At 54.3% G+C, this 11,033-nt stretch overlaps 1 protein-coding gene across 1 annotated transcript in view; it reads right to left on the bottom strand.

The window, feature by feature from the left end:
- The window catches only part of DMBT1 (deleted in malignant brain tumors 1), a 96,118-nt gene that overhangs the window by 45,734 nt on the left and 39,351 nt on the right, over positions 1-11,033 (bottom strand). Inside the window, exon 9 of the mRNA XM_040624307.1 lies at positions 7,195-7,228. Within this exon, the coding sequence (XP_040480241.1) occupies positions 7,195-7,228 (34 nt within the window). The remainder of the gene's footprint in view (positions 1-7,194; positions 7,229-11,033) is intronic.

Genomic DNA, 11,033 nt, shown 5'->3' on the forward strand with positions numbered 1-11,033 from the left:
CGGTTCGTGGTGGCAAAATCGGGTTGCGCTGCCACATCGCGGCCCCGGAAATGCGCCCTGGTTTTGTCAGGGCTCAGCCGCATTGCATGGACAACGTGGCGTTTTGCCCGGCATCCTTGGCCTGTGGAGCTGCCCTCACAATGGCTGGAACTCCCACAACTGTGGCCACCAGAGGACGGAAAGTGTCATCTGCCTCTAGGTGAACCTCCAAAATCCCCAGGTCCCCCTGCCTTCATGGTGCTTTGTTCCTGTGAGCAAATGCACTCCTGGGCTCCAAAGTCCCACCTGAGCCTCCCGATATGCTGTGCCTCCCCTCAGCCTTACCTGCGTGGGGCGGCAGAGCCTCTGGGCGGCCTCTCCACACAGGGGACGGAAGAGAGGATCCCCTGTCCTGACCCATACTTGCTTGGGGGCACCAGGTGGCACAGGGGTGAAGACTCACACCATTCAGTGCGCAGGACACAACTGAGCCCTCAGATGCTTAGCGATAATGTGCCACACAATCGCCTTCTCTCCCCAGGGCTCTTGTTCTCAGACACGCTGTTGGGAAGGCGGTGGGAACAAGAAGCACTTTCACTCTTTCATCTGTAGTTCCTTTCTCAATCCTCCACGGTAGTCGACTTCAGAGAACAGGATTAGTTCCTTGCATTGTGTGAATTCGGGAGGGTGCTGAAGAGCTGGGACGCGGGCCGAGGTGTAGGGAAGGGCAGGCCTGGGGGTGCCATGAGCCACGAGCCAGATGTAAACAGCCTGAGTCTGACCCCTACAGAAAGGCTGGAGAAATCTGAATGGACTGGGAGCGTTGCAATCTGTGGACTCGGTGAAAGCCAGTCCTTCTAGACTGAATGTGCCCAGATGGCCTGTGCTGTGCCTTATGCAGAGGGAATGTATGAGTGCTGCTGGCCTGTCCCAAGTGCCCGGCAGGGATACATTCAACCTGCTGAATGTCGCTCGCGCAGCTTAGGGAAAATTGGTGGCAGGACATAGGTGGGCTGAGGACTGGGAGAATCATGGTGGGCTCCTGGCGGCCGCCCACTCCCGAGGACGTGGAAGCATGATCTCAGGTGTGGCTGGCTGAGTTTCTTCGTCATCCTTGGTCCAGTTGGGGAGCCTCGTGTGCTGTGTGTCTGACTCTGTTTCTTTCTACAGCTGTTTGGCCTCAGACCACGCCCAGCCAGGGTGAGTCCTGGGACCCTACCCAGGCTTTTCTTTCTGCCATCCCATCCCTCTTCCCCAGGGTGGTCAACCACTGCTTTTGTGGAATCTCTGGGCACCTTAAACACTCCTCACTCATACCGACATGCTGTCAAGTTCTGACCTGGTGATATGGATTCCCATGGGAAGAGTCTCAACTTCCGTCAGTCCATGAGGTTTCATCCAGTATGTGTGGACACCATCCCGGAGAGCTGTCTGCCTGCAGTGTCAGAGAACTGGGCCACATAAAGAAGTGAATCTCATGTCATATACCTGGGCCAGCCGTGACAGGCTGAGGGGGAGAACGGTTGCTGATGACCACCGACTTCCTGTGCGAGAGGAGCCGAATAGGTGACTGCTTCCTCTGCCTTGCTCAGTGCTTTTGCAACCGCCCCAATTCCCTTTGAGTCATAGCGGCATCCAAAAGAGCAACAGGCTGGGACAATATTATTTGAGGGGATGGGGGTGTACTAGGGATGCAGAGGTGCTCTCGGTACGGGGATCACCTGCTTGCCCATGTTGGGACCTTCAGCTGGCCCCACTCTTTTTTTCCTACTTTTAGGATATACAAATCTTCAGATCTGCATGAGGCAGGATAGATAGTTGGCAGAAGTTTTCTCAGGCACAAAGAAGAGGTGTAGGCGTTTCGAGATGTAGGACCTGGGCTAATTCACACAAGGGCTTTGTCCTCATAATGAGCTGGTAGAGGAGAAAATCTCGCCTGTAACGCCCTCAGGAGCCGGCAGGATGATGCGTAAAATCCAAAAGGATGCCTGCCAACAACAGTTTTCAGAGACTGCCTAGCTGATGTCTAACTCTGGTCTTTCTTGCCTTTGTTGAATGTCCAGACAATCACCTGATTCTTCCAGCCATGCAACTTTCACCATGAGAAATAGGTGATTTCTTACTCCTACCTTGTGGTAGATCGTTTTCTCGTGTTCTAGATGAAGTCAGTTTGGAAGGAGGTGGTGAGTCTATGGAAAAGTTCTTCCTTTAGCCTTGCTGTTCATCGGTCTGTGTGTGTGTGGTGTGTGTGCATGCTAGCATGTGTGTGTGCAGTGCACTGGCAAGAGGTTAGAGACAGGTTCTGTGCTGATCGTGTGATCCTGGCCAGGCATCGGCATTTGGGATCCAAGCACCGTTGGCAACGAACTCCCCAGCAAAAGCAGTGGAAGCCTTGGTGGCTTTCCAGTGCTGCTGTAGGACCTCGTTGCTGTGTCTCTCACTGATGGGGCACACAGCCCAGAAGAGGAGGCCTAAAGGTATTTCAGGACTCTTTCTTGCTCAGGGGTACCATGTTCTGGGATTTTAGTGGTAGCCAACTTTGCTTTCACGAAGCCCGGTGGAAGTCGCCCACGGGCGGAGGGGCCTCTGATTAGCAACCACGTAGCTTAGCTCCGACCTCCGGCATGCCCAGTGGGTGAGGTTTGTCCACCACCCCCTCCCATCCAGGCTAGTAGTGGCCTTTCTTTATGCATGGCATCCAGCTTGTTTTATCGGGAGTTCTCTGTTTTATCTTTGTTTTAACATTGACCTTTCGGACATGCATAGTGTGTACTCCTCGCTCAGGGGATTTAGGCTTGTAGCAGTCCCCGGGTCTACAAAGGTGAAGCTAGATCTTGCAAGATACACCTAGAGGGACTCTCTGCTCTTTCTCCTCTGTGGATTCTGGCCAGTTTCGGGCCCTTGAGGTTGGTGAGCTGCGGAGTGATCGGCAAGAAATACAGGTCCTGGCATTGGAGGTTCTTTTGGGGAAAACACCGTGCGTATTACTCACTTCGTGGACACTCAATCTGACTTCAATCAAGTCTGCAGGCACTGCTGGGTGGCTGGGGCTTTCACGCTCTGTGCCCTGAAATGCCCCAGCCAGGTCTGGAAGCCTGTGGCCTATTGGAAATAGATGGGTAATCCGGGCGCTAGTTCTGTGCAGAGTCCCACTGGGTGGAGCTGTCCCACAGCCTTGCTGCATGAATTCTCACAACCAGGCCACCAGGAGATTTTAGGAAGTCATCCAAGTTTAGAAAGAACCTCCAAACTTCAGGTCCCCTGTCATGGTGCTTTATTCTGCATAAAATGCACTCCTGAGCTAAAGTCCCACTGAGCTTCTCCGGATATGCTGTGCCCCCCAGCTCATCAGTGTGGCAAATAGGGCTCCCTATGCCCACAGGACAGTAGTAGACTCTATCTCCCGGACCATACACGTTTATGGGGTGTAAACAGGTACAGGTGGAGGATCACACCATTCAAAGGCAGACACAAATGAGCCCCCTGAAGCTTAGCGGAGGATGCTTCACACACCGTTTTCCATGGCCTTTGCCTCAGAGCACACCTTGTTGCTGCAGCGTGGGAAATAAGAAAGGACTTTCTCTAAATTAAATTATTATTTCTTCTGGTCTCCTCCATGTGTTTAATTAGAGAACAGATTGGTAGTCTTGCATTAGAATTGTAAAAGCAAAGAAAGAGTTAGATCGGGGCTGAAGTGTAGGGGCAGGTCGGTAGTATGTGAAAGCTAATGAGCGATGTAAATGTGGCTGCAGCCTGCCACAGAGCGCTGGGAAACTACAAGCGGATTCACTGACGATCGACGTGGGGGTCTTTCTGACTGACTGCCCAGATGCATTCCTGGTGCTCATGCAGAGGGAAAGCAATGGCTTTGGTTCGTCACTAGGCCTGGCAGGAACATTCGACCTGTGAACGTCACTCAGACACAGAGGGCAATGGGGCATATAGGTGGGGCTCCCAGAGGACTGGGAGAAGTCACTGTAGGCTCGGCTCCTCGCCACCCGAGGACGTGTGGAATCATGATCTCAGGTGGTTGACTGAGTTTCTTCATCCTTTTCCAAGGGGGTTCTGGGTGCCGTGTGTCTGACTCGTGTTTCTTTCTCACAGCTGCTCGCTCAGACCACTGCCAGCAGATCCTGGGCCAACCCACCAAGTTTTTTTCTCTCGCCATCCCATCCTTCTTCCCCAGTGGTCTGTGAACCACTGCTTGTAATCTCTGGGCACCTTAAATTTCCCACTGTCACCGACATGCTGGCTCGGGGTTCCTGACAGACATGGATTCACAAGAGTCTCAACTTCCCATCAGTCCATGAGGTTTCATCCAGCGTGGACACTGTTCCGAGCGTGGCGCCTGCAGTGCTGGGAACTGGCCAATGTATGGCAATGACTCAGCTTGTCAACACTCTGGGCCGACAGGCTGAGGGGAGAGAATGCTCGCTGATGACCAAATCCCCGATTGAGAGAGCATCAGGGCAGGCTGCTTCCTGTTCTTGCGCCAGTGCTTGCAACTGCCTCAATTCCTTGGAGTCATAGCTGCATACATGGGGCTGGAGCAAAATTTGAGGGTGGGGGTGTACTAGGGGATGGAGGTGCTCGTACTGGGAACCATAGCATGGTTCCATGTGACCGGCAGCCCCCGACTCTTTTTACACGTTAGATATGGGAGAACTGTCACATCTATATGAGTCCGATAAGACAGGTGGCAAAGCAGGCAAAAGAACATGGCGTGGCTTCGTAGATGCAGGGACCTGGCCGGTTTCTTTACAGGACCTTTGTTCTTTGAAAAATAGCAGAGGAAGAGAGTTACCCAGCACACCCATGGTGGAGGTGGCAGGATAGATGTGTAACTGTCAATGTCTGAAAAACAAAGCAGAGACTGCTTTCCATAATGTCTAACCCTGGTCTCTGTCTTTGTTACCATATGCAGAACCACCTGGATCCCCAGCTATGCAACTCTCATAGGAACAACAGGTAAATATGTCAGGCACCCTCCAGGATCGGACTCCAGGTTGTAGAAGTTTTGGTTTGGAAGGAAGCGGAAGAATCTCAGGTGTGTTCTTCCCTAGCCTTGCCCCTTGTGTGTCTCTGTGTGTGTGTGTGTGTGTGTGTGTGTGTGTGTGTGTAGAATCCAGATAAGATGAGGTTCCCCAAGATCCAATCTGGTTCTGAACTTAGAGCGTGGAGAGGTGTCCTCATTGGGATCCTTGGTTCTTTGGCAAAGATCCTCCTCAAGTGCTCAGTGTAAGCCCCGAGGCCTCTGCAGTGATACTGGACCTTTTGTGGCTCCCGAGGATGGGGCCAGCCCAGAGCAGAGGAGGGGCGTGTGTGCTGGACTGCAGCTTTCCTGAAGAGGGCATGATGTTCTTGGGTTTTGGCAGAAGGGTGTCATGCCGTGAAGCTGAGCGGGCCCATCACGGCCCGCGTCTTGGCATGCACCAGTAGCTTTGGAGCTCCATCCCGGTGTGGCCCGTGAGGGTGAGGGTTGTCCATTCTCCTCACCGCCACCCAGATCGGGGCGCTTTGTTACATTGGAGCGACCTTAGGCTATCCTCATTGGATGTCTCTGCTTTTACCTGTGCTGAAGATTAACCTCGGCACGTCAAAGGTAAATTGTCCCCACTGTCACTGAGATGCTGGGCACCGTGGTTCTTCCCTGTATTATGATCTACAAGAGCTCTAACTTCCCATCAGTCTCGAGGTGTCAGCCGACCCGAGAGATGGCTGCCTGCAGTGTCAGAGAACTGGCCACATGTGTTATGACTTTCAGCTTGCTTTGGCTGACCAGGCTGACAGGGTGAGGGGCAGAATGTCTGAAGACCACCGACTTCCTGTGCGAGAGCCATCAGGGCAGGCTGCTTCCTCTGGCTTGCTCAGTGCTTGCAACCGCCCTCAATTCCTTGGAGTCATGCATCCAATGGGCTGGGCTTGAAGGGATGGGGGTACTAGGGATGGAGGTGCTCGGTACTGGGACACCTAGTTGGCTCCATGTGACCCCTCAATGGCCCTGACTCTTTTTTACCAACGAGATTGGACAACCCTCAGATCTGCATGAGGCAGGATATTAGCAGTGGAAGTTTTCAGGCACAGAACATGGCAGGCTTCGAGACGTGCAGGTACCTGGCTGACCTACAGGCGGCTCTTGTCCCAGAAGAGGCGCAAGACAGGGGCCTGCTCAAAAACACCCAGGTGGGACGCTGGAGGATGGGACGTGCAACTGTTAGCGTCTGCCAACAACAGGTTACATCAGCTTCCATGATGTTTAACTCTGGTCTCTGTCCTTCTTGTTCGCCCCAGACACCACCTGGATCCCAGTATGCAACTTCTCACAGCAGAACAGGGTAAATATTTCACTCTACCTCCTAGGATCGTTTCCTGCTCAGAAAAGTTTGGGGTAGAAGGAGGTGGCGATTCTCATGGGGAATTCTTTCTTAGCCTTGTTCTCGGGTCTGTGTGTGTGTGTGTGTGTGGTGTGTGTGTGTGTGTGTGGAGAACTGCGTGCATAGAGGGATGATAGGCCTTTGAAGATCAGATCCTGCCGATTCTCGAGGCCAGGCGTGACTGCATTGATCCGCTGCCTGTTTGGCAATGATCCTCCCCTGGGTGCTACAAGTGAAGCCCTGGTGGGCTCTCCAGTGCTGCTGGGACCTTGCTTGTGGTCCCACTATGGGCACAGCCCAGAAAGGGAGGGCCCTGTGCTGGTACTGCACTCCTCTGCCCAGGCGTGCATACGATTTTGGCAGAAGCGACTGCTCATGGAAGCCCCGAAGGTGCCCACGTGCAGGGGTCTTGGCATGCACCAGAGCTGGAGCTCCATCCTGCGCTCCCAGTGGGGGTGAGGCTTTCTGTCACCACCCGCCCTTCATCCAGCCATGGGGCTCCTTCTCTGTATTGGAGCGTCCCAGGCAGAGCCGGATGGGATGTCTCTGCCTCTTCCTGTGCTGAAACCTCTGGACAGGTCAGTGGTAATTCCCCTGCCCAGGGGACTGTACGGAAAGTCCCTGGCTCTCGCAAATGGTGGCTTATGACCCAGAGATACACCCAGAGGGGAATTTCTATTCTTTCTCCCTCAGGGACTCTGTCAGGTTTCGTCTGAGGCTGGTGAGGCGGCGTGACCCGTGTCAGGGCAGCGCGGAGGTCCGTACGGAGTTCGGCAACGTGTGTGACACGACTGGGACACCACCCAGACGCACGGTCTGCAGGCACGCGGCTGTGGCTCACGCTCGGCCCGGAAATGCCCGGTTTGGTTGGTGGGCTCAGGGCCATTGGTGCTGGACAACGTGCGCTGCTCCCGGCATGAGTCCCACCCGTGTGAGCCGCCCTCACACGGGCCGGAACTCCCACAACTGTGGCCACCAGAGGACGCAGGGTGTCATCTGCTCAGGTGAACCTCCAAAATCCCCAGGTCCCCGCTCATGGTGCTTGTTCCTGTGAGCAAATGCACTCCCGGCTCCAAAGTCCCCACCTGAGCTCTCCCCGGATAGTGCAGGCCCCCAGCCTTACCTGCGGGCGGCAGGCTCCCTAAGGGCCGACAGGGGGGAGAGCAGGGGCGGTGACCCCTCCGTCCTGGACCACACGTTTGGCACCAGTGGCAAAAGGGGTGGAAGGACTGGCCACCATTCAGCGCACAACAACGAGCCCCTGATGCTTAGCGGGATAGTGCTCAGCGACACCGGTTTCCCGAGCCTTCGTTCTCAGAGCACATCCTTGGGAATGGGTAAAAGAAGACCACCTTTTTCATCATTGTATTCTTCTGGGTCCTCCATCGAGGTCGACTCAGAGAACAAGGATTGAGTCTGCATTGTACTCGAGGAGGGTGCTTAAGAGCAGCTGGACGGGGAGAGTGTAGGAAGGGGCAGGTCGTGGTCCAGAAAGCTAATGAGCCAGATGCAAATGTGAAGCCTGAGTCTTACTCTCACTAGAGAAGGCTTGAGAAATCTTGAAGGACTGGGAGCGCTGCACCCGGACTGGTGAAGTTGGGGTCCTTCTTGACTGACTCGCCGATGCATTCTTGCTGTGCCTATGAGAGGGAATGCAATGAGCATTGCTGGCTCCGTCCTAGGCTCTGGCAGGGACATTCAACCTGCTGAATGTGTAGCTCTCAGGCACGCCAGGGGGTAATGGTGGCAGGACATAGTGGTCTCGAGAGACTGGGAGAATTATGGTGGGCCTTGGCTCGCCCACCCGAGGACTAGTGGAGCATGATCTCAAGTGTATTGGCTGAGTTTCTTCATCCTTTGTCCAGTTGGGGCGCCTGTGTGCTGTGTGTCTGACTCGTGTTTCTTTTTCACAGCTGCTTGGCCTCAGACCACGCCCCAAGCAGGTGAGTCCTGGGACACCCCACCCAGGCTTTTCTCTCTATGCATCCTATCCTTCTTTCTCTCAGGGTGAAGCTCAAACCACTGCTTTTTTGTGGAATCTCGCACCTTAAATTTCCACTGTCACGACATGCTGGCTCGGTTCACCAGACATGGGATTCCAATGCAGGTCTCTGAACTCCCACTCAGTCCATGAGGTTTCATCAACGAAAAGGTTGACACTGTCCCGAGCAGCTTCGCCTGCAGTGTCAGAGAACTGGGCCACATGTGCATGAATCTCAGCTGTCGGTCTAACCCGGGGCTGACAGGCTGATCGGGATGGTCCCTGACGGAATCCACGGACTTCCTGATAGAGAGCCATAGGCTAGGCTATGCTTCCTCTCGTCCTTGCTCTAGTGCTTGCAACCTGCCTCAATTCTTGGAGTCATCAGCTGCATCCAGTGGGCTGCTAATATTTGAGGATGATGGGTGCAAGGAATGTATGATGCGTGCTCGGTACGGGATACCTAGTTGGCCCATGTTGACCTCAATGGCTCCTGAGTACTTTTTCCGTTTACTTAGATATGGAATAACTCCTGATCTGCAAAGAGGCAGGATAGATAGGGTTGGCAGTTTCGAGGATACAAAGAACATGGCAGGCTTCGATTGTGAGGGACTCGGGCCGACATGTCGCACACAAAGGCTTTGGTCTCCAGAATCAGCTGGGAGCAGGAAATCGCCCAGAACACACCGAGTGGGACGTGGCAGGATGCGACGTGCAATCGTTTAGATGCTCGCACAACAGTTTTCAGAGACTGTTTTCCAGTTCGTCTAACTCTGGTCTTGCTTTCCTTTGAAAGTATGTCCATGACACCACTCTGGATCTCAGGCTCATGCAACTTCACCAGCAGAAACAGGTAAACATTTCACTCTATCCTCCTAGGATCGCTCTCAGGTTCTAGATAAGCTTGGTTTGGAAGGGAGGTGGCAGCTCTCATGGGTGTCTTCTTTAGCTGTACCCTCGGTCTGTGTGTAGTTAGTGGCATGCGTGTGCATGCGTGGTGTGTGTGTGTGGCACGGCAGAGGGAGAGAGGATGAGGTCTCTGGAAGATCAGCATCCTCGGCCAGGTGACTCGCATTGGGATCCTAAGCATCTGTTTGCAAATGAACCTCCTTGGAAAAGCTTAGTGTAAGCCCGTGGGCAAATTCCATGCTGCTGGACTCTTGTCTTGTAGCTCCTGATCGATAGGGCACAGCCAGGAGAGGCGGAGGGCTCGGTCTGGTACTGCATCTTTCTGCCCAGGGCATCATTACTGCGGATTTGCGAAGCACTTTGCTCACGGAAGCCTTCAAGGTGGCTCAATGGAGGAGGGCTTGGGCATGCACCACTCTAGCTTTGGAGCTCCATCCCGGTTGCCCAGTGGGGGTGAGCTGTTCCACTACCTCCCCCTCCATCCAGGTCATGGGGCTCTCTTTTATTATTGGAGCATCCTTAGTATCGAGCGATTGGGATGTCTCTTTGCTCTTACCTGTGCTGAAATTAACCTTCTGACATGGTCAGTGGTAATCCTCGCCCAGGGACTTCTGGCCAGAAGAAGTCCCCTGGGTCTTAACATGTGTGAAGCTAAGTGACCTTTAAGATATACCGTGAGGACTCTGTTCTTTCTCCCTCAGGGGACTGGCCGAGTCTGGCCCCAGGCTGGTGAGCTGCGGTGACCGGTGTCAGGGCCGCGTGGAGGTCCTCACGGCAGGCTCCTGGGGACCAGTGGGACGATATCACTCTGGGACAACAACTGACGCACAACGTGGTCTGCGGAGGCAACTGGGCATGCCGTGGCTGGCCACGCGGCCCGAAAGCCCGGTTTTCGGTCAGGGCCTTTAGGCGATAGTGTTACATATGTCGCCGTCGGCAGCTAGGTCCTACCTGTGTGAGCTGCTCCCTCACAATGGCTGAACTCCAGCCAACTGTGGCTACCTCAGAGACGACGGTGTCATCTGCTCAGGTGAACCCTCCAAAACCCCAGGTCCCCGCTCATGGTGCTTGTATCCTCGTGAGCAAATGCACTCCCGGCTCCAAAGTCCCCACTCAGAGCCTCTCCCCGGGATATGTTGTAAAGCCCCCCAGCCTTACCCGGCATGCTGCAGGGAGGCTCCCTCAAGGCCGCACAGGGGGACTGGTAGCAGGGGCAGGACCCCTCTGTCCGACCCATACGGGCTTGGGCACATGGTGGCAATAGGGGGTGGAAGGACTGGGCTACCATTCAGTGCGCAGGACAAACGCAGCCCCTGATGCTCGGTGGGATCATGTGCTCAGCGACACCCGTCTTCCCAGGCCGTTCGCCCAGAGTACATCCTTTGGGAATGTGGTGGTGGAAAAAAGCACTTCACTCTTCATCATTGTATTCTTGCTGTCCTCCTATGAGGCGATAATTAGAGAACAGGATTGCAGTCTGCATTGTGAATCTGAGAGGTGCTTGAAAGTTAGGCTGGGACGCTATGAAGTGTGTGGAGAAAAGGGCAGGTGTGTGTACATGGAAAGCCATCACGAGCTGATGTAAATGGGGCCTGAGTCCAGACCCCCACAGAAGGTTGAGAATTTGAAGGACTGGGAGCGTTGCACCTGGACTGGTAAAGTTGTGGGTCTTTTCTAGACTGGACGCTCCAGATGCACTTTTGCTGTGCCTATGCAGAAGGAACGCGAATGGCTTCGCGGCCTGTCCAGCCTGCGTGCGCGGTGAAACACATTCGACCTGCTGCAACCGC

The sequence above is a fragment of the Ursus maritimus genome, unplaced genomic scaffold, assembly GCF_017311325.1.
Source record: "Ursus maritimus isolate PB19 unplaced genomic scaffold, ASM1731132v1 scaffold_7, whole genome shotgun sequence".
Taxonomy (NCBI): domain Eukaryota; kingdom Metazoa; phylum Chordata; class Mammalia; order Carnivora; family Ursidae; genus Ursus; species Ursus maritimus.